Source organism: Somniosus microcephalus, chromosome 4, assembly GCF_052327205.1.
Source record: "Somniosus microcephalus isolate GS21.2 chromosome 4, FLI_Smic_1.0, whole genome shotgun sequence".
NCBI lineage: Eukaryota > Metazoa > Chordata > Chondrichthyes > Squaliformes > Somniosidae > Somniosus > Somniosus microcephalus.
In genome coordinates this window covers 241,215,764-241,239,668 of record NC_140990.1, presented here as the reverse complement: position 1 = coordinate 241,239,668, position 23,905 = coordinate 241,215,764, and the positions used below count along the sequence as shown (strand labels likewise).

The 23,905-nt window shown below is 44.7% G+C and overlaps 1 protein-coding gene across 1 annotated transcript in view; it reads right to left on the bottom strand.

Moving 5' to 3' along the window:
• Positions 1 to 21,078, bottom strand: part of ccdc141 (coiled-coil domain containing 141) — a 285,891-nt gene extending 264,813 nt beyond the window's left edge. Inside the window, exons 1-2 of the mRNA XM_085986005.1 lie at positions 20,815 to 21,078; positions 20,398 to 20,520 (exon numbers count right to left, since the gene is read on the bottom strand). Of these exons, the coding sequence (XP_085842131.1) occupies positions 20,398 to 20,520; positions 20,815 to 20,916 (225 nt within the window). The 5' untranslated portion in view covers positions 20,917 to 21,078. The remainder of the gene's footprint in view (positions 1 to 20,397; positions 20,521 to 20,814) is intronic.
• Positions 21,079 to 23,905: the final 2,827 nt, after the last annotated feature.

Here is a 23,905-nt window from a genome sequence, read left to right as displayed (position 1 = left end):
TGCCTGGCGATTGTTGCGCGGTGTCCGTTCATCCGTTGTCACAGTGTCTGCATGGTCTCGCCGATCTACCATGCTCCGGGGCATCCTTTCCTGCAACGTATGAGGTAGACAACGTTGGCCGAGTCACATGAGTATGTACCATGTACCTGGTGGGTGGTGTCCTCACGTGTGATGATGGTATCTGCGTTGATGATCTGGCATGTCTTGCAGAGGTTGCTGTGGCAGGGTTGTGTGGTGTCGTGGTCGCTGTTCTCCTGAAAGCTGGGTAATTTGCTGCGAACGATGGTCTGTTTGAGGTTAGGCGGCTATTTGAAAGCGAGTAGTGGAGGTGTGGGGATGGCCTTAGTGAGGTGTTCGTCATCATCGATGACATGTTGAAGGCTGCGAAGAACATGGAGTAGTTTCTCCGCTCCGGGGAAGTACTGGACGATGAAGGGTACTCTGTTGGTTGTGTCCCGTGTTTGTCTTCTGAGGAGGTCTATGCGATTTTTTGCTGTGGCCCGTCGGAACTGTCGATCGACGAGTCGCGCGTCATATCCCGTTCTTACGAGGGCGTCTTTCAGCGTCTGTAGGTGTCCATCGCATTCCTCCTCGTCTAAGCAGATCCTGTGTATTCGCAGGGCTTGTCCATAGGGGATGGCTTCTTTAACGTGGTTCGGGTGGAAGCTGGAGAAGTGGAGCACCCTGAGGTTGTCCGTGGGCTTGCGGTAGAGTGAAGTGCTGAGGTGTCCGTCTTTGATGGAGATTCGTGTGTCCAAGAATGAAACCGATTCTGAGGCGTAGTCCATGGTGAGTTTGATGGTGGGATGGAACTTGTTGATGTTATCGTGTAGTCTTTTCAGTGATTCTTCGCCGTGGGTCCATAGGAAGAAAATGTCGTCGATGTATCTGGTGTATAGCGTTGGTTGGAGGTCCTGTGCAGTGAAGAAGTCTTGCTCAAACTTGTGCATGAAGATGTTGGCGTATTGGGCTGTGAATTTGGCCTGCGAGACACACGACAATGCAAAATCGTCGAGCAGAAACTGATAGCCAAGTTCCGCACTCATGAGGACGGCCTCAACCGGGATCTTGGGTTCATGTCACGCTACATGTAACCCCACCTGACGTAGGGTCACCCAGACTCGGGTCGTCGTTGGCTTGTTCTCTCTACACAGATGCAGCCGGACCTGCTGTGATTTCCAGCAAAAAAAAATGTTTTTTTGTCTGTTTTTTGTCTTTCATACAGACCCCAGCATCTGCAACATTTGACCCCTTGTGACCCCACCTCATTGTTCTTTGACGTAATGTTTTCCTGACTAACCTGTTTGGACACCATTCACACCTTTGATTGCTGTGATTATCTCTCTGCCGAGGTGTGATAAATGGCAGTTAGAAAGATTACCTGTAATCATCTGGCATTATTCTCTGACTATATAAGCTGTGTCTTTATGCATCTCTCCACTTCACCTGACGAAGGAGCAGCGCTCCAAAAGCTTGTGATTTCATATAAAACTGTTGGACTATAACCTGGTGTTGTGTGACTTCTTACATTTGTCCACCCCAGTCCAACACCGGCATCTCCACACCAATGCTTATAAAGCCTGAATACTGATTTGTAGATGAGGAGGAGGATTTTAAATTCAATCCACTGGAAAATCAGAATGTAAGTCACTGAAAATGTGGGTGGGATGTTGAGTTGGGCTTAGCATCAGATAGGATGTGGGTGGCAGTGTTGGATAATAAAGGGGGGAATTTTAACCCCAAAAATGGGTGGGTTGGGGTCGGGTGGGAAGTTAAAGTGTTAAAAAACTGAATGACAGCCAGAACCCGCCTCCAACCCGCCCACTACCAGTTTTAACAGAGGTGGGACGGGGTGGGGGGGTGGGGGCGGGCAACCAACCCGCTCCCAAGAGGCGGGTCGCCCATTTAAATATTATAATGAGGCTGCACACCTCGGATTTAATCAGCATTTCAAATTTAACTGTGGCTGGTCGGGTGTCGCAGGCCTCAGGAAACCCGACAGCTAATGGAAGGCGAGGACTCCAGCATCCCAGCCTAACACATCCCCTGCAATCGGAGACCCCCCACAATGCCTCCAATTTCCCCCCACCCCCATGAGGCCTCCGATCACCTTCCTGGTCACCCACCTCTTGTTCCCCAAACCGATGATCTTGACGCCGGCCTGGATGTTCTCTCCCTCCCCACCCCCAATCCTCCTCCGGTCCCCGACCACGCCCCCAGCCCCCATCCGATTCCTCCCTCCCTCCTCTCTGTGGCCACAGGTCTACCCACTTGCAGCCAGCCAGCCTTTCCATCTAGCTGGCTGCGGCTGGGAAAAAAAGTTTCAAAAGCAAATCAGACCCTATCGTTAAATTTGGCAGGGTCTGTGGTAAACCCATTCCGCGCCCCCCCCAGCTCTGAAGCCGCCTCCCAATTAAAATTACGGCCACAGAATCTTTGGAGAATGGTGGTCGGGAGCAATCCAGGAGTGCATTGTAGAAGTCAAGTTTAGAGGTGATGAAAGTGTGTTAATGCTTTCGGCAGCAGTGGCTATGTAGGGGTGGAGGTGAAAGTAAGCAGTGTTGGTAGGGGTTTATAACTCAGCTCCAAGTCAAGTAGAACACTAAAGTCACTTGCAGTCTGGTTCAGTCTGAGCAAGCAGTCAAGAATGAGAAGGAGTTGATGGCAAGGGTTCATAGTTTTTGGCAGTGCTGAAAAATAATAGCTTCGGTCTTCCCAACATTCAATTATAGGAAATTCTGGCTCATGCATAACAGTGTCAGACAGCACAGGGATGATTGTGAATGAGGAAAGTGGTGGCGAAGTAGAGCCAGGTGTTGTCAGTATCCATGTGGAAGCTGATCCCCCGTCTACAGATAATGTTACCAAAGGGCACTGTGTAAATGAGGAATAGGATGAGACCTCAGGAGGTGACTGTGCCGGAGCTGAATAAAGCATTGAATAAACCAGATGTGCCGGCTGCATTAGAACAAGTAAGAATGCAACTGTGCACTGCCACTAAGATGGGCCATGAAGGAACAGTGAACAAAGATGGCATGGTTGATCTTGCTGAATGCTGCAAAGAGGACAGGGAGGGATAAAGCACCATAGTTGCAGTCACAGATGACTTGATTGGTGATTTTGCCTAAAGTGGCCTCTGTGCTGTGACGAGGGCAAAACTTGGATCCAAGAGATTTAAACAGGATGTTGTGGGAGAGGCGAGCAGGCAGCTGGAAGGTGACGTGACCACTTCATGTCACAATATTCAAAGATAGAGGAAAAACTGAACATTGAAAGAAATTATTTTATGCACAACAGCTTTAAAATCTGAAGTCAATTATTCAAATCCTAAATTATCTGATTTAACAGCTTGCGGCATGCGTACAATCATCAACAGATGAATCTTTAGAAAATAGCAAAACAGATTCCTGAACTCTTTGGGCATGGGGACCTAATAATTTTGAGAGGGCTTCTAAATCCACTGCTCTCATCTCGGGTAAGTCAGAGAGATGAGGGGGGTAATTTTCACCTTCAATAGAATAAAAAAATCAGGCATGTGATCCGCTCTGCCAGATTACTGCCCAGAAGGTAGAGGTGAAAATTTACCCAAGTAGACTTCAGTTTATAAAATCCAAGGCAACTCAAAATCACGTTTTATACTTTGAGCTAAGTTAAACAGTGAGTTTGCTTCACTTTGTTAAATGCAAATATTGAATATAATGAAATACATTACAGAATGCAAGACAGATAGCAGAGAGTAGGGGTAAAGGGTAGCTATTCAGTGTGGCAGAAGGTGAGAAGTGGGGTCCCGCAAGGATCAGTGCTGGGACCACAGTTGCTCACAATTTATATTAACTTAGACTTTGGAATCAAAAACACAATTTCTAAATTTGTGGATGACACCAAATTTGGGGAGGGGGGATAGTCAATACTGAGGAGGACTGCAACAAATTACAAGAAGACATTAATAAACTTGTAGAATGGGCATATCATTGGCGAATTAATTTAAGTGTGAGGTATTAAATTTTGGTAAGAAAAATAAGGAGGTCACATATGACTTGGAAAATCAGAATCTAAATGGGGTGGAAGAGCAAAGGGATCTCGGAGTACAAATACACAAATCATTAAAAGTAGGTTAATAAGGCCATAAAAAAAGCAAACCAAAGCCCTAGGGTTTATTTCTAGAGGGATAGGAATGCAAAGTAGAGAAGTTATGCTAAACTTGAATCGAACCTTGGTTAGATCACACTTGGAGTACTGTATGCAGTTCTGGTCACCATATTACTAAAAGGAGATAGAGGCACTAGAGAGACTGCAAAAAAAATTTACAAGGATGATACCAGAACTGCGAGGTTATATTTACCCTGTATTAGGAAAGGATGAAAAGGCTGGGACTCTTTTCTCTTGAAAAGAGAAGGCTGAGGGGTGACCTAATAGACATTTTCAAAATTATGAAAGATTTTGACAGAGTAGACACAGAGAGAGTGTTTCCACTTGTGGGGAAGAGCAAAACTAGAGGCCATCAATATAAGATCGTCACCGACAAATCAAATGGGGAATTCAGAAGAAACTTCTTTTCTCAGAGAGTGGTGAGAACTTGTTACCACAAGGAGTAGTTGAGGCAAATAGTATAGATACATTTAAGGGGTGGTTAGATAAGCATATGAGGGAGAAGGGAATAGAGGGTTATGCTGACAGAGTTAGATGAGGAAAGACGGGAGTAGGCTCGAGTGGAGCATAAATGCCGGCATGGACTGGTTGGGCTGAATGGCCTGTTTCTGTGCCGTATATCCTATGTAATTCCAGGTAAGAATAAACAGCATCTCATTTTTTTTCAAGGCAGGAAGGAAGTACTTGCATTTATATAACACTTTAAATGACCTCAGGATGACCCGAAGTTCTTCACAGCCAATGAAGTACTTTTTAAAAAAAGGTGTAGTCACTGTTGTAATGTAACAAATGTGGAAGGCAATTGGTACACTGCAAAGTCCCACAAATAGCAATGAGGTAAATGACGGGATCATCTGTTTTAGTGACGTTGGTTGAGGGATAAATGTTGGCCAGGACACCTGGCGAATTCCACTGATCTTCTTTCAATAACGCCATGGGATCTTTTACCTGAGAGGGCAGATGGGGCCTCGATTTAAAATCTCATCCGAAAGACGACACCTCTGACAAAGGAAGTGAGGGATCAACAAGAGGCCAGAATTGGAGGAACGCACAGTTCTCGGAGGGTTGTATGGATGGAGGAGGTTACAGAGATAGGGAGGGGTGAGGCTATGGAGGGATTTGAACACAAGGATGAGACAAATAGTGATTTTACAAAATATGAATTACTGCTGCACTTGATTTGCCTTTGGCTATATTTCACTTGAACAAATCAAACTGGATTTCACCATATCATAGAACCATTGAGAACATTTTCAGTCATTGGGAGTGAAGCTGTCATTACAACAGGCTACAGAAGAAGGAAAACCTAACAGCCTGCCATCCTCCAGCATCAGCTGCTTGTACTTTATCTTCATTTACAGGCTAGAGCTCAGAAATTACTCTTGGTGTTAACATACGAACACGTAAAGCTTTTGGGTGCATGCCTTTGACTGCTGTTTTAATAGAGGCAATAACTTGTTTAACATACCCAATTAATACCTCCATCAAGTGAACAGAGGAACGTCATACAAACGAGTTAACAGTCATCTGCTAATATCAGCAACAGTAATCTCTGGGTTTAGGTTCTTAAAATTCATTGGTTGCTATTCCCATAGCTATGGCAGATCTAAAACTTTGTTTCCACAGGGAAAAGCACTTTTGTAGCTTTTCTTTTCATGGAAAACCAAAACTTAAAAAAAAAAAAATGACATTCCGTATGTAAAAAGGAAATTTCATTTCAGCAGAGCTGTAAACTTTGTTTGCTTTGCTCTACTATTTGGTCATAAGTCCCACCCGCCTCCAGTTTATTGGCAGACACAGTGGTGTCAATAGACACGCTGTGCTAATACTGAATTGGAGCCATTGGCTATATTTCAGATAACAGTATTTTATTTTCCTAGAAAATAAATCAATAAAACAAAACAAATTAAATCACAAAAAAACAAAGTTTTACTTAATTTCATACAAAATTATTGATTAAATGGCTGTTGTATCATAAGGACTAAAAACAGCCATGATTCTGACTATCTCAATTGGCTCAAGTTTGTTTGTTCACACCCATCTCATTATTGCTCAACACCAGCAGTACAGAAAATAAATCATTTGAAGATAAGGAGTTGGACAAAAAAAATTACTGTTGTTAATATAACATCTACATATTTTTATATATTAATTAATAAGATGCACTAAAACAGTTAGTTAAATAGGAAAAGTGCATTAAGATGCAGGAAGTCCCACAGTCCAGAGCCATAAATGCATACTGCCTCAAACCATTATAGCCTGTTTGATGGTAATGAATTAAGAGTTTGAGGCCTGGATAGGTACCTGTGAGAGTGAAGTTTTTTTTTTGCCTTAGGCAATTAGGCTGTGGAAAGTCTTATGGGAAAACGACTAACAAACATAGATATTCAGGCTGAACTAGTAAAGACAAAATAAAATAACTGGTCTAAATGGAGGGCAGGCCGACAATAGATGGCTTTGATAGGTGATAAAGGGTAAATTGGAGAAAATTCAAAAATTCATTACTTTTCTTAGTGAATTTTTGCAAAAAACATGAAAGATTTTGATGTTGGGGAATGGGTCATTTTTCCAATTTGGTCTCAGTATCAAGCCCTGCCAGGTCAGGTATCACACAGCCACATGTAGAGAAAAGTTCCCCTTCACTCTGTCTCAACAGTTGGGGCTGGATTTTACCAGCCCGGAGGAGGCGGGTCTGGAGGCGGGACTGCTGGGAAAATTTTAAAAAATGGGAGCAGGTCCCAAACCCGCTCCCAACCCGCCTCCAACCAATCTTCCCGGGAGTCGGGTTCCCGATTTGCGCAGGGTCCCGACTCCTAGAGGCGGGAAGAGGATTACAGCCACTTAACTATCTGTTAACAAGTAGTTAACAGGCAGTTAAAAGGCTTTTTCCATTTTTCCACTGCTGCTGCGGGCTTCCTGACGTCGGGGAACCCCACCAGGGTAAGTGAGGCGTGATATGGATCTACTGTAATTTTTGTGTATACAGGAAACTTGTGCTATCCGGCACCGACGGGACCGAGCTGTTGCCGTTCCCTCAAAACTGCCGGACACACCAGCGTTAATGTTGAAGCATACGGAGCTTTTCATCTCCGTATCTGACAACAAACACTGTTGCTTAGCAACAGCTTCTAAACAGTTGGCCCGTACCTTGGAAGCATCTCTCTGAAGCTGTTGCTAAGCTACAGAGACTTTGCAGAGCCTGACTGTTGAAAAAAAAGCCATGAGAAGAAAAAACACCTAACAAAACGGCTCCTGATTTTTGCCGGTGGCTCGAGCTTGCCGGACATTTAGCCTCCGGACAACACAAAGTTTCCTGTATATGACAGCTGCAAAAGTAGTTTAAAGGAGTCAATGGGACACTGGTGAGTATCAGAGGTAAGAAAAAGTTATGAAAGTAATGTTTAATGTGTTTAGATGTTTCTGCAGGTGACAAGCTGTGAAGTGTTTGTGTAGGCTCATCTCATCGGGAGAAGAGACAGATGGCTTCTGCAATCTCAGCTGTAGCTGTCATCTGTTTTATCCTAAGGAGAGAGTAATTGGAGAGCCTGGGTGAAAGGGTTCACCTTTGGACAGTGGTTGTCAGTGTTTGACAGCTCCTCAATGCTGTCAAACACTGTCAAATCATCTGTCAAACAAGTGTGGTGCATATGCCTTTAAGAAAACCGGCAGATGAAGTGTCATCACCTGACGTCATCCGATACCGGCTTTCCCTTAACTGGCCGGCAAGCCCGCAGGGCAGGCTTAACAAGGCCAATCAGGGCAAAATAGCGTCTGCTTGTCTGACATCGCTGGGGCGCGACTAGAACCCGAAAGGCAGCAGTCCCGCCCCCAACGCGCTTCTTCAGATGAGGTCCCGGCCTCGGTGTCCAAACCCAGCTGCACAACAATCCCTACTGCACCAATATGAACTTTGCACTTAAAGAATCATAGAATCATACAGCACAGGAGGCCAAACAAGATGGACTTTCTGAAGAGATTGCCAATTTGTACCAAATTATGATAAGTTATAGATCTTCTGGCTAGTTTGCTGATATTGAATTTTCCTGGGGATTAGAACTCCAGATCGGCTCACAGCTGGTTCCAGCCCCCATTAAAATGACTGGAGACACCCTGACCTCGGGAATGCCATATCAGTGATGTTACTAGAACAGCTGTAAAGGAAGAGAGATCCCAAGTGACGGATCTCTGTATGAGAAGAAATTTGAAGTTTTATTTTTAAACATTTTTTTTACATAGACATCGTGGGAGTACTCAAATTAGAAATACTTCCATCATCACTTAGATTTTAAATTGTTGATTTTTTTCTTGGTTATTTTAAATTCCACTAAGTCTAGTTTTAACATCCAATCTCTCTAATTCAGTGTTTGCCCCACATATCAAGAAAGAGGGGGAGGAGGGAGATGATGAGGGGGCAGAAAGATGAGAAAGAAGGGGGCCGGGGGGGGGGGGCGGTTAGGTGAGGAGGAGGAGTGAGGAATAAGGGATAATTGGACCAGTGGGTAGTCCGCATGCTGTTACGTTTTTCTCATTTAAGGGGTGAGTGTTAAAGTTGCTTATCCAGGAGGTGGTGGTTGTTGATGTATAGATTGCTCAAAGAAGGGGGAGTGGTCAATGATGAATAATTTTCTCAAAGGAGGGAGCCATGCTTCAAAACTTGCTCAGTGGTGGGGCCTTCATGATGAAAAGGTTGCTCAGTGAAGAGGTGAGTTCAAGATTAAAACTTTGATGGCGGGAATTTGGGAAACATTTCAGCCACTAGCAAGAAACAGGAGAAAATGCTGCACTGTGAAACTGGTACCAGTTGAGATCACAAATACTGATATTATACTCAACAAAACGCACATTTATATAGCGTCTTTAACATAGAAAAACTCCAAAGACACTTCACAGGAGCATTACCAAACAAAGTTTGACACCGAGCCACATAAGGAGATATTAGAATAGGTGACGTAGGTTTTAAGGAGCGTCTTAAAGGAGGAGAGAAAGGTTGAGAGGTTTAGGAAGGGAATTCCAGAGTTTAGGGTTTAGAGCTGAAGGCACGATGTAATCGGGAATGTGCAAGAGACCAGAATTAGAGGAACGCAGAAATCTTGGAGGGTTGTAGGGCTGGAGGAGATTACAGAAATAAAGAGGGGCGAGGCCTTAGAGGGGTTTGAAAACAAGGATGTGAATTTTAAAATTGAGTGGGAGCCAATGTAGGTCAGCGAGCACAGGGGTGATGGGTGAACAGGAATTGGTGCAAATTAGGGTACGGGCAGCAGAATTTTCGATGAGCTCAAGTTTACATAGGGTGCAAGGTGGGAGATCGGCCATGAGAGCATTGGAATAGTCGAGTTTAGAGGTAACAAAGGCATGGGTGAGGGTTTCAGCAGCAGGTGACCTACTCGATTTCATGTGGGTGTTAATAAACACTCATTCATACTTTTAAAGTGTCAGCCTTGTCTCAGTAATAGCTGTCTCGCCTCTGAGTCAGAAGGTCATGGGTTGAAGCGCCACTCCAGAAGCTGGGCACATAATCGAAACTAACACTTTAGTGTGGGACTAAGAGAGAGCTGCATCATCAGAGGGGCCGGGAGGGTGGTAAGGTGCGACTTTCAGAACAGGTGCTTACTGAGACAAAGAACGATGTCTGGAATGTATTAATTATTTCTAACTCAGACTGAAATAGGTGTACCGAATTTCTGGCTGTTCTGGGAGTGAGTGGTGGCTTTGCAAGGAAAGGTGGGGTGGGGCAGTGGGATCTAAATTCTTTTCAATAGAGGGGTTAATGTGGGAATGTTTTGTTAGAGAAGCGAGGATGGCATTCAGGTGATGGGGCCATGGGGGTATGAGTTAAGTTTGCAAGGGTCAATATGGAGACTTCATAGTGTTTAAACAAAACTGTGACAATCAATACGCCATTTAAATGTGGGCCCACCGTTAGAGGCTCTATGTACTTCTGATTTCCACTTTGGTGTTGATAGATTTCTTTTACAAGGAGGAAACAGGAAGATTCATCGTGTTGAAGCAATTTTACCAAGATCATTTGACAGTTCTATGCAGTTCGCATCGTGACCCAGCATGGCCACTGCTGATTGCTAACTTTCAAGTTTGGTGTTGATAACTTTTCCATGTGGACATCTAAGTTATGATTTTAGTTAGAGGTGGATTTCAGGGGAAGGAGCGCTTGCACTGCCCACCCAGCTAAAGTCCCTAGGGAGAGACCCAAGCTATTTTGAGGGTCAGGCTTTATTTCCATAATAATCCTAGAAAGCTGTTTAGAAAGTGCACTAAAGCAGGAGAGGGGTCAGGCAAATGAGCAGCAGCATGAAGAGAATGCACAGGGCAATTCACTGCAGCCGTAACATTATCAATCCTGATCCAAGAGGTCTTCTTTTATCACCACATCTACCTAACACATCAGCCCCCTTCCCATCACAACTTGTTGTCTTTATCAAACCCTCCACCACACAACATCAGCTAACAGTGCTCCTATTCAAAGCTTCTTCCCAACCTTGCCAATACTATTGTCTGCAAGCATAATTTCATTTCTACTATTAAATTACTTCCATCTCAGTGTGTGAATGTGCCTATTGCTTCTTACCACCATGCTCTTGGTGCCAGCGTGTGAGGTGTGAATGATTAAGCCTAACAGTGTGCTCCTCCTAGGTGCTACCTGAGTATCAGGAGTACACAAGGTGGCCAGTTGCTGTGTGTCTAGAATAACCTCGTAGGACTGAGGCGTCCTCATCTCATGATACCCAAGTCTTGAGATAAACCTGACCTCCAACTTTCCCATCTTTTACCCCCACTCTTACTTCTCTCTCCACTAGCCCCAAAGCTTGCTTCTCATAGAGCGCGAGAGGCCTAAGGTAAGGAGGTGGTCAATCCCTTTTTATGTTACAGTTGTTTTCTCCTTTAAGAAGAATACAGAAGTGCATATGCACTGTAGCTGCCACGAGATGCAGTCTATCCCAGATGTCAGCAGGCATTGCAATGGGGGTGACGACAGGTGCATGAAATTACATACCATTTGAGGCTTTCAGTGAACTGCACATGTCAGGCTGTGAGTAAAGCACATTTACAGGTGAAGATTGGGGGTTTCTGCAGGATATTATTGCTAAGGTCTTGAAGTCCTTCAAACCCGTGGTTATAAATGATAAACATGCCTCGTACAGTGCCTTTTTCGATGGGACATCTCACTTTTTCTTGCCTGACTCATTAACAGTCTTGCAGCACCATGTAGCCAAGCAAGGGTAGTAGAGGTGGCACTTATTGCTAGGTCCACCTCCTTTCATTAAGGCTGCACTGTTTTTACTGCCCAAACAAGGCCTCCTTCCTCATCCGAATTGCTTTAAGCAGTACTTCATTCACAGTACCTCAGTAATGTTGGAGGCTTGGCACCCTGTACCTGAACTCTCAGACATTGTTTGATGTTTCCAAAAGCTGATTGCCACAAAAAAAAGATGCCTGGGCCCTTCTTGCCATGGAGGGGGTGCAGCGAAGATTCACCAGACTGATGCTTGGGATGGCAGGAATGACGTATGAAGAGAGATTGGGTCAATTAGGCTTATATTCGCTAGAGTTTAGAAGAATGAGAGGGGATCTCATTGAAACTTATAAAATTGTAACAGGACTAGACAGACTAGATGCAGGAAGGATGTTCCCGATGGTGGGGGAGTCCAGAACCAGGGGTCACAGTCTAAGGATAAGGGGTAAGCCATTTAGGACAGAGATAAGGAGGAATTTTTTCACCCAGAGTGTGGTGAACCTGTGGAATTCTCTACCATAGAAGGCAGTTGAGGCCAACTTATTAAATATATTCAAGAAGGAGTTGGATATATTTCTTAAGGCTAAAGGGATCAAGGGATATGGGGAGAAAGCAGGGACAGAGTACTGAATTTGGATGATCAGCCATGATCTCATTAAATGGTGGAACAGGCTCGAGGGGCCGAATGGCCTACTCCTGCTCCTAGCTTCTATGTTTCTATGTTTAAGCCACTGCAGGTGTTTAAATCCTGCAGCAGCAGACATTTACACACCCCTTCCACCCTCTGGCAAACTTCCAACTGCAGGCAGCAACATCGCTGAGAATGTTTCTAAAATATTTAAATAAGCTGATTTTGGAAAATTCCCCAAGTAGGCAGAAAACCCATCTCACTACACTTCCACTGGCAATTGCGGCAGAGAGGAAAATGTAGCCTTACCTCTCCTCCAATGATTTTCCCTCTTGTACCCACACAGTTACCTCCAATATAACTTCCATGACTGCATCACAAACATTGCCTATTTCCATCACTTGCCTGAGCAGCCCTCAGGAGTCCAAGGAGGGAGCATTGGAGCAGGCTCTAGGCTGGAGGGTGAGGGGAATCGCGATTCCTGGCTCCACAGGAACTGTTTTTTTAAACATTTAATTTATCTTTCATTGGCGGCCACCAGGGCTACTGAAGAACCTGACGCCTGCCCGTACGTTGGTGACTAATCACACCAAGTGGTCCTTCAGCTGGCATTAGGCCCCTAATTTACATATTCATGTGGCGTAACACATGTTTTAGGCATGGATCAGGACACCCATAAATAGGGCCCCACAAACTTAGCAGTGGGACCAAGACCTGTGCAGATTGGGCACAGGCAATCTCACTGCTATATTGCTATGCTTTGTGTAGTGTATGTACCCGTCTACCTTTAAGGGAACGATTGAGTGTAACCGTTCACCTTTAAGAGAACTACTTTAGGTGTGGCACTATTTGATTGGCTTCTGTATACGGTAATACCGACAGTGACCACACCAGTATATAAGTGATGTTACAGGATAACTAGGGCAGATTCGCCCCGACCTCTGAATAGTAAAGACCTGTTTGTTTGTACTTCAAAAGTCTGTGTATTTATTTACTGCACAACCCACAGACTTTACAATGGCGACGAGTCCGATCGTACCCTGCGGCAAGAATAGCAAAGTAACAAAGAGCGTCGAAGAGAGGCAACCGCCCTCGTCGTGCTACCAAAAGAAAACACGAGGCTACAACAACAGAAAGTGTGGTACTTTACAGAAGCTGGAAGACTAGCAACAAAAGCTTCATCAGCAACAGGCACTGATTACCCTGCTACCACGGTGTGGAGTGCGCCGACCAGCAAGAAACAAGGCGGCCGAAGAGACTGTGAGTAGGGGAAGGGGTAGAAGTATCCGGAGGAGAAGGGCAGAGCACTCGACCTCGGTCGAGGGGGAGCTGTACCGGCCAAAAGTCGGGTCCAACGGCGTCGGGTGACAGCCGGACCGCGATCGGCGGGAAAAATCCGGGCAGTGACCGCAGCCACGAAGCGCTGAGCCTGCGAGTAGGCGCGGGAGGAGAAACCCAGCCGCAGCCGGGGAGGGAAACACCGGTCTGCGAGAGGGCTGGGGAGGCGAACGGGAACCGTGCGGGTGAGAGCCGGGTGCGGAGTGAGAAACTGCGAGGAGCCAGTCCAGCGGCTGAGCTGTTCTCCACCAACGGGGTACTCAGAGCCGGCAAAACCGAACGTGCGGGAGTGGGAGAGCGAACAGGAGCCGAGAACGGGGAGAGAGACTGCGCGAGAGCCAGTCCAGCGGCTGAACTGTTCTCCACCTACGGAGTACCCAGAGCCGGTAGAACCGAACGTGCGGGAGAGGGAGAGACAGAGCCGAGCACGGGGAGAGAGAGACTGCGCAAGGGCCAGTCCAGCGGCTGAACTGTCCTCCGTTAACGGGGTGTACCCAGAGCCGGTAGAACCGAATGTGCGGGAGAGGGAGAGACAGAGCCGAGCACGGGGAGAGAGAGACTGCGCGAGAGCCAGTCCAGCGGCTGAACTGTCCTCCGTTAACGGGGTGTACCCAGCGCCGGTAGAGCCGTGCGGGCGGGAGGAAAAGACAGAGCCGAGTAAGGGGAGCTGTGCGAGAGCCAGCCCAGCGGCTGAACCTGTCCGCTGTGGGGAAAGCGTACCCCCTACACCAGGGAGAAACGCGGAAAGCCGCCATTAGGCGGAGAAGACGACAGAGGCGGGAAACCGCCATTGAAGTGGGCGGGGAGAGAAAGGAAGAGCGGGAAACCGCCATTTTCGCGGGAAAAGAACCGCCATCTTAACTGCCATTGAAGTGGGCAGAGAGAGAGAGAGAGAGAGAGAGAAGGGAAGAGCGGGAAACCGCCATTTTCGCAGGAAAACCGCCATTTTAGAAAAAAGAAGATAATAAATAATACTTAAAGAAATACTGTGCTGCTTCAAAGAAAGAAAGATGCCTAAGCGAGGGAATATTAACGATTTTAATTCTGAAATAGAAGACTGGGCCACGTACGTGGAACGCATAGAGATCTATTGCGAAGCCAACAAAATAGAGGAAGACGACAAGGCGATAACATTGCTAAACTCGATGGGGGCAAAAACATATGGGCTCTTGAAGCATCTAATAGCACCAGCTAAACCAGCGGATCAGACCTTCGAAGAAATTGTGGCTGTGCTGAAGGACCACTTGAACCCCACACCGTTGATGCTGGCTGAGCGATTCAAATTCTACGCAAGAACGCAGAGGAAAGACGAAAGCAATGCGGAATACTTGGTCGAACTGCGTAGGCTAGCGAAATACTGCCAGTTCGGAGGGAATCTGACAGAGGCACTGCGGGACAAGTTCGTATGCGGATTGTCCAAAGAAGGAACGCAGAAGCGACTACTGGAAGAAAGCGACCTCACACTGGACAGGGCTGTCCTCATAGCTGCATCACACGAAGCCGCAGCGAAAGGAACGGCCGAAATGCAGCTAAAGGCGGCGGCACTCGGGGTGGACCAAATTACTTCGAGCACAACAAAATGCTACCGTTGTGGGAAGACCACGCACGACCAGAATCACTGCTGGTTTAAGAACCAAGAGTGTCGGAAATGTGGCAAACTGGGTCACATCGCGAAGGTATGCAGGTGCGGGAAAAAGACCAACAATCAACGGAAGCCACCACAAGAAAAGTACAACAAGGTACACAAGGTGGCTGAAAAGAGTTCAGACGAACAGAATTCAGACTCAGACCCAAACAACCAGGAGCTGGGTAGTCTGAAGATCCACAATGTGGGGAAAGAAACTGATCTACAAACGATTTGGGTCGTACTAAAAATAGCTGGAGTCCAAGTACGAATGGAGCTGGACACTGGATCAGCTCTATCAGTCATCAACCGAAGGGACTACCACCGGCTATTCTCTCACATACCTTTGAGAAATACCAAGTTCGTATTACAGACATACACGGGGCATAATGTATACCCCATGGGGAAAATAAGAGTCAAGGTGAGAGATAGAGGGAAAGAACACCCAAGAATGAATTTGTACGTATTACCTGAGGGAGGACCACCACTTCTAGGATGGGAGTGGATTAAGAAAATAGACATGGAATGGCACTACCTAAAAGCCATAATGAAGGAGGATTCGGTGCAAGCTATCAGCTCAGAGTCTGAGATGGATGACGATAAGACCAATTCAAATATGCATGACAAGGCTAAAGGGGACTTGCCGACGATGGGGAAGGAAACAAAGACATGCAGAAAGACTTATGTCACCAAGAAGAATAAAGTTACAGAGCAGAACTCCAGGTTGACAGAGAATTCTGAGCCTGTTCAAGCTAAGGATTCATCCACGACGGAAGAACACCGAGCTCGGACTCAAACTTATGTCAAAGTACGACAACAATTAGAACAGTGGAGTGACCGTCTCGTACAAGAGATGAAAAATATGGAAAAGTTCTGGGACACTGAATGGGAGAACCTGGAAAGACAACAGAGACAGCTAGCTCGAGAAAAGAGCGACCATAGAGCCATCGTGGCCAAGTACCGATCACATCTCCCTGAAACTGTTCAGGAACTAGACTATTTACAGAATGACCTAAAGGAAGAGGAATCTTCAGGAAGTCAGGATTTTATCCCAGTTCATCTCTACGACTCGTTGCAAGCAGAGTGTAACAAGTTGAAGGAACAGTATGAACGGGCCCAGACTACAATCCTGGAAGGGGTTAACTCGGCAACCTCCGAAAAGCTAGTTTTAGTGAAAGCATATGAACAACTAAAGTTTGAACATGAGCGAGAATTACAAAGGCTGCAGGAAATGTTTGACGAGCTCCAGGCCAAGACAGACTCATCAGTAGAGATTCCATCCGTAGATGGAAAATTAGAGGTGGAAGACATAGCAGAACGTGAAATTCAAGATGTCCAAGAACTCGTTAAATTATTGAAGGAAACCCAAGACAAATATGAGGCGGCAATGGCAGAGGTCCAACAACTTGAAGAACATATTCAACTAGGAATCCGGGCAGTGGAAGGAAAGGCCAATGGAAGGAACACAGAGACTGTAGGAATGGCCCCTGATCAGGAGTTAGAGAACACCAAGGCGCAATTTCTTCGAGCGCTTAAAACCAAAGGACCGGAGGAAAGGAAGGTGAAAACATTGGAGGGAAAGGTGGATGAAATGGAGAAGGCGCTAATCCACAGTGTCCCCATAGAAGAGTTAACGGCCAGCCAACTCTTATACGCGCTGAGGGACAAGACTCCAAAATGGGAACACGAGTTTCAGGTTTCAAAGGGAAAGAATTCGGAGCTTCCAAAAGTCACGGAGAGAGCTGAGGGGGCAACACAGCTTGCACATGGATGTCAAAAGTCTGCTGAATTACGTCAAGGGGAACAGAAGAATGCGGAAACAGCTACTTCAGTAGAAGGATTAAATAGCCTGATAACGGAATCCCCGATGGAAGGGAAGGTATTGAACTCACAAATGAGGCCAGGCGTGAAGGAATGGCAGACATCCCAGGAAGAGCGGGATGAATATGAATGCTTGAAGAAGTCTTTTCAAGAAAGATGGTCAGAGAAGGAACCACCGTCGGCTAACGTCCAGTTGGATAAGAAGGAAGTAGAAGGGCCCCTCACTGGCCTAACTCAGGACGACCCCGAATACTATCCTGACCTATTGAGTGACACTGAATATTACGAGGATCTGGTCTGCCCAGTTTGTGATGAAAACTCCCAAAGTACAGAAATCCGCATGAAGCACTTAAGGTCTAATGAACATAGAGAGTTGGTGGCGCTACAGATGGCCGCAGAGAAAGGAGCTCCGAGAGTTTCAAAAAGGCAGAAAAGAAAAAGAAGAAGCAGGAGATAATAACTGTCTAAAATACTATCATCTCAGGCGGGACACCATGAAAGGAGCTAAATTAGTTGAAAACCCGAAAATTATCAAGACAGCCAGTTGGTTGTAAAAGTCCGCACTGCTGGTTCAACAGGACGGAAGGTCAAGCTGTTACGTTAAGAAAAAGGCTATGGAGGAGTCACGCTAGCCATGTGAACCAGCTACACCAAAGAGATGCTGTTCGGAATGAGTCAAGATCAGAGACTGAATCTATGAACTGTTTCCGCAGAGACTGAACCTGTGAACTGTTCCCACCGAAAGTATATCTGTAAACTGTTTTATATGACGTTGACTCCACCGGAATTATCTCTGTAAATTGTTTGTTCTCCACCGAGAGTATATCTGTAAATTGTTATGTGAAGTTGAAGATATGTATGTTTAACGGGGACCCTGTAAGTAATAAGCTAAAAAGGGAGGATTGTAGTGTATGTACCCGTCTACCTTTAAGGGAACGATTGAGTGTAACCGTTCACCTTTAAGAGAACTACTTTAGGTGTGGCACTATTTGATTGGCTTCTGTATACGGTAATACCGACAGTGACCACACCAGTATATAAGTGATGTTACAGGATAACTAGGGCAGATTCGCCCTGACCTCTGAATAGTAAAGACCTGTTTGTTTGTACTTCAAAAGTCTGTGTATTTATTTACTGCACAACCCACAGACTTTACACTTTGCACCCATTTTACAGCCAAAAAACAGATGCAATGCATATCACTTTCTACCCCCGTGTCTCTCTGCTGAGCTCTTGACAGAGCACTGGAACCTCAGCCTGCTTTCAGGCGCCACTTCATTACTTCAGGTCAGGGTTTATTTAAAGTGTACAAAAACATGTGCAGTAAACATTTACAAAAAATAACCTATTGCATCTGGGCAAATCACAGTCTTTTACAGTTATTGTAGCTGAAGAGTCCAACCTTTCAGATTTTACACATTTATGATTTTAAATTCAGTTTAACTTTGCAACATCCATCATCTATACTCTCCTAGCTTCATGCCTCGCCTACTGACCCTTCGCTCCCAGGCTCCAACCCACCACTCCCAGCCTATTCCCCCACTCCTTCCCAGTCCAAGCCTCATCCCATCATTCCCCTCTCATCCCATTTACCCAGCATTTCTTCCCTGGTCCTATCCTGCAATTTATTTCTCGGTCACACATTTTCCAGCAGTTCCTGAACACATCTGTAGCAATCAGAACTGTTGCATTCGCATTCAGTGTAAGCAGCATCCAATCCTTAGAGGTACATCCCATGTCCGTAATCTGTTGCACCCTCCCAACCATAGACCCATCCTCCCTTTCAAAATAAATAGACAGTTGCTATGGCATTGCTTTGGCTTCAAAGCATACTCTCTGAAAGTTGATTACTGCCCACCAGCAGCAGAAAAGCAGAGGTAATGCTACTTGAGGCTTTTATTTAATTTTCATATCTAATACAGATGGAAGGTAAGAAGTAAAGTAGAGCTATATTATCTACCTGGTATTGTCTTCTTCATTCTTTGAACAATATGGCTCTTTTGTTTACTGGGATCAAAGGTAACTGATAAAACACATACAGAAAAAGGGAGAAATTGGAAGGTGATGATTGTCTGCAAAGGTAAACAAGTCTAGTCTGGTTACCCCAAACTTTCTCCTGGTGGATCTTCAACTCAAGAAAATGAACTGTGAAATGACTGAGGGCACCTACCACTATGCAAAGTTAAGCAAAGATAACATCTCACTGTTTCAAAATAAAACAGTTACTTTGTACTTATTAGATTTGGATCCAATTTTTAGGAATTCCATAATGAAATAGTCCAGCTGCTGCATGTATTGATATCAAGGGCCAAATTTCCTCAGCTATTCCTGTAACTCCGGTAGGAGTCTGGCAGTAAGGCTCAGAAAAAGACCGAAATCCAGGTGCATCAGATCCCACTCTCAGTTGGAAAATCCAGCTTCGGTTTTGAAAGGGTCTGAGTCCTTGCCGGCCCCTTACAAAGCCAGCCACATCAGAGGGGGAGGGGCCAGGGGCAGGGACTCCCTACACTGGGGGCAGAACGTCGAGTCTGTTGAGGTGTACCAACCTCTTGGGGAGGGGAGGTTCAGGCTAGGGCAACGGGGACATTTTGTTTCAATATTACAGAGGACACAAAGATCAAAGCGGGCTACAAATGAGGTCCTGGAGGCAGGGGACTGGCACAGCTGGTAGGCAACAGAGTTTCCAGAAACATGGGACAGGCATGTGCCTGAGATATGCCCAAAATAGCGCAAGTGCCTGCCTGCCCCATGCTAATGAGATGCTCTCCTACTAACCTTGCAAACTTCAGTGTGATATGTGCTGGTAGACACAATCCCAGTGGAACTGTTGCAATCATAATCTACAGATTTTCCCCTCCCAAATCTGTACTGGCAATACAAAGGTCAAAGGTATAGCCCTCTGTAACATCAGTGCAGCCCTTTCCTAGAGCTTTAAACTTTTTCTCATTTCCATCATATCTATAGGAGGGTATATTGTTCTGTGTTATCAGTTCGTACAGAATTAGCTTTAATGTTGGTCCAGTGTCATCTGTGGCTCAGTTGGTAGCACACTCGTCTCTGGGTCAGAAGGTTGTCGGTTTAAGTCCCACTTCAGAGACTTGAGCACATAAAGCTAGGTTGACACTCCAGTGCAGTGCTGAGAGAGTGCTGCACTGTCAGAGGTGCCGTCCTTCAGATGAGACGTTAAACGGAGGCCCCGTCTGTTCTCTCAGGTGGACGTAAAAGATCCCATGGCACTATTTTGAAGAAGAGCAGGGGAGTTATCCCCGGCGTCCTGGCCAATATTTATCCCTCAACCAACATAACAAAAACAGATTATCTGGTCATTATCACATTACTGTTTGTGGGACCTTGCTGTGCACAAATTGGCTGCCGCATTTCCCACATTACAACAGTGACTCCACTTCAAATGTACTTCATTGGCTGTAAAGCGCTTTGAAACATCCGGTGGTTGTGAAAGGTGCTACATAAATGCAAGTCTTTCTTTCTTACTCTGGAACACGAAATATCTAGTTAGGTCAGCCTTGTTGTTTGTGTGATGTGATTGCTGCCAATTAATGGTTACCTGGGCACTCAACAGCCCCTTACCTTCAGTTTAGCTAGAAGGATCTCATGTTCATTCAGTAGTTTCTTAGTTTCATCCACATTACTTCCAATTTCAAGCAGATTTGGTACTGATTCAACCAGCTGAAGTTCCACACACATTCCAGACTGAAATGCAAGAAATATTTGATTTACAGGAGATCAGGATTACCATGACAGATAACCTTTGTATTTTCATGCTACTTCTACATATAATCAACATAAAACTGTAATTAGTACTTTCAAAACACTTTAGTTTAGAACTTTAAAAAGGATATTTAATACTGAGGCATGCAGAATTTTACACTGGAGTGGAGCAGCAGGCTGCAAGTAAAACACAGGCCAAAGTTATCAAAATTCAAATCTCTACATCACAGATCAATTAAAGCATAGCACATTTCACTTCAAAAAGAGAACACTTGCCTTAAGTACAGCTACTACAATTCTTGAGTCTCCTGTTTGGACAGCTACAGTACTAATTGTCGTTGCTGAAGGTCGACCTCCAGAATTACTTTCACTGGACATGGTCTCTTACTCTACAATTCATACAGCAAGTAGATTAATCCCACAGACAGAATTGTCAACTAAATCTAAACGTTAGGCTGTTAAGTAACAGATAAAAGACAATAAATTTGCAGTGTTCACTACTGAATATGTATTCAGGAAAAGGGCTCAGCTAACACTGGCTAGATTTTCCACAGCAGAGAACAGCTAGTTAAAAATAGATTGAGGCAGCATGTGTTGTATCACTGCTTTAGGAAGCTGACACACCCCTATTTTGCCAGCATTAATCTGCCAGTTCTGCTCCGTTATCAGCAGAGAAACACGGTCCTCACACAAAATAAAATGACCTTGGAAGATCAAATGGTAACAATCACAATTTAAATTATGTTGTCCTAAAGCAACAGCTGTAAACATAACGTTTTCCTAATTGAACAATTCTCAGGTTTATTTTGTGAATCATGAATTTTGACAAGAGTTGTCGTCAAGTTTTATTTCTGAGCTTATAATGAATATGCTGGTGTTATGATTTAGAAAAATATGAGTTCAGATAACAATGTGTTGCAATTCCCATTCTGAGAAATGAAAAGGCAGTACAAGAATGTACTGATCCAAATCCAAAGTTACAATTTACACCTTGCACAGTTACATTGACAGAGGTTTTGCTCAAGTGGCAACTTTCTTTTACTGACAAGCAGAATGCTACTTGATAACTAGAATTGCACAGAAAATGTAATTTCTGGAATTATTTACCAGTAAACACCGACAGAAATACGCTTCAATTCACAGGACAGTCATGATTGAGTTTCTTTGATGTTAAAGTCAATGATTATATGAATTTAGGAAAAGTACTGTTCCCGTAAATCAATAAAGAACTTCAGAAACAAGAGCTGCAGATCCAGTCCTACTTTTTCAACGCTTCTTTGCTATGAAATCATTTCCGGAATCAAGAAAAAGCAAGTTTGTGAACCTCAACACAAGTTAACTGTGTGCGCAGGGACACAGCACAAAACCGCCCAGAATTCAGCAGTTATTCTACTCAATTGGCAATTTCAGTTCAATAGTGGGTAAGAATGGTTGATGTGGGAAATGAAAATTCATAGCAGTGGAGTAGGGAGTACTATTATGAGGTTGAAGGCAAAGGAATGTTGTTGGAGCAGAGTACAGGTCCTTTAGTCCACATCTTACAAGTACTATACTTGTCCTGAGAGAGCCTGATATCAACAATGAATACCAAAACATTCCATTTCCCAGTACCTAATCTTGGAAATTCACCCACCACCACAAATTAAGTAAAGCATTCTCTGAAGCCAATGTTAACTATTCAAAATTGCCGTTAACCTGGTGATAATGGCCTCAAAATGGGTTCAGTACTAACGTTCCAGCTGCCACCATTTTTAAAGGGGCCTTCCCATGGGTGGCTAAAGCACCCACCTGTTTCAGGTGGCAGGCCTCCTTACTTTGCAATCGGGGTTCTGTGATGTAGCCAGGCTCCCGATTTCAATTTTAAGGGGCACATGGGTGGAGCGTGTGCTGCGCTCAGTCTGCTCATGTGTCCTGGCGTTAAGCAGACTAACCAGCGGTCCTTAAAGTGACCACAGCTGCCACTCCACAAAGTTATACTTTCTTGGAGCCCAAAGGAGCAGGCACGCTCGTCCTACTCCACAAAAATACTGCTGCCACTGCCAGCCGAGGCTAACACCCCTCCACTTCACCTGTCCCCATCCCAGCACCTAACTGTGGGCCAGCGCAGTGTCCAAACCACCTGATATTATGCTGGACCGAAGCTTACGAGTTGCTCGTTCAGGGCGTGTAGGTTGCCAGTGGCATGGAAATGAAGCTTGGGTTTCCCGGCGGCTGGAACAGGCGGGCGGCTGGTACATTCTGCTGGTTGGCCACCTGAAAGTTAAAATCTATCCCTCTCTGTTACAAAAAAAGACAAGTAATTTTATTTGCTGGTAAACTTCCCCTCTCATTATATGATGTGAAGCCACATGCCAAAATCCATCCAACATGAAGGTGGTCTCAGGTGGAAAAAAAATTGTGGTGGTAACATTGAACACAAATATAGATAGGAAACATACAAAGTTAAAACTGACCATGTATATTTAATGCACCTTCTGTGCTGTATCATTCTATGATTCTATACAATTAAAAAGAAGGCTGAAGGTTAGAGCAAACACACTTGGGATTTAGAATGCTTGAAATTCACATTCAGTTTACAACATAATCCAAACTGCTTTGCAACACATTCAAAGCTCCTCCTGGCTCCACATTCAGGTAAATATATTTTAAACACTTACCTTGTTGGTTGTGGTGTGCAGTGGTCCCTTTAAGGACCGCCTGTTAGCCCGCATTTAGAAATGTTTACATAGTTGCATGTAAACCTAGCTAAGTTCAGGGCAACTCAATATTGCAGATGGGGCATCAAGCAGACATTAAGCTCCTTATTTGAATATGCAAAGGGTGTAACGCCTGTTTTAGTTGTGAGCCCTGGACGCCTATTTTCTTTACCTACACTAATATGGCAGGCGGTACGGTGAAATCCTAGCTTGTAATGAGTGTACGCTTCCTGCCTGACATATTTCAGGTTTGGGCATGGTGCCATCCAATTTCTAGGCCATAGCCTCTATTAGTATAGCTGTATTGAAAAGGTATAATTCTTGCATATCGTATAGACATGTCTATGTGTGACACACTGGAACATAATAATGGCCCGTATTTTGCGACCCCTACAGGTTGCGCTATTTGTCCAACTTCCACCCGCTGAATGCCCGTGAAATTCTTATGCCTGGTAAAAGCAGGTGTAAGGCCTGCTTTTACCAGCATAAGAGTTTCAAAAAATAGAAAAATAACATTTTATCACTCATTTATACATTAAAAACCCTGTCCAATAAGGTAAGTTTATTTTTAGCCCCGTTAAAACATAACTTTTTTTTCAAAAAATTAAATTTTGTTTAAAATATTTAATTAAATGGCATTTTAATTAATTTTAAATATGTAATTTAAAAAA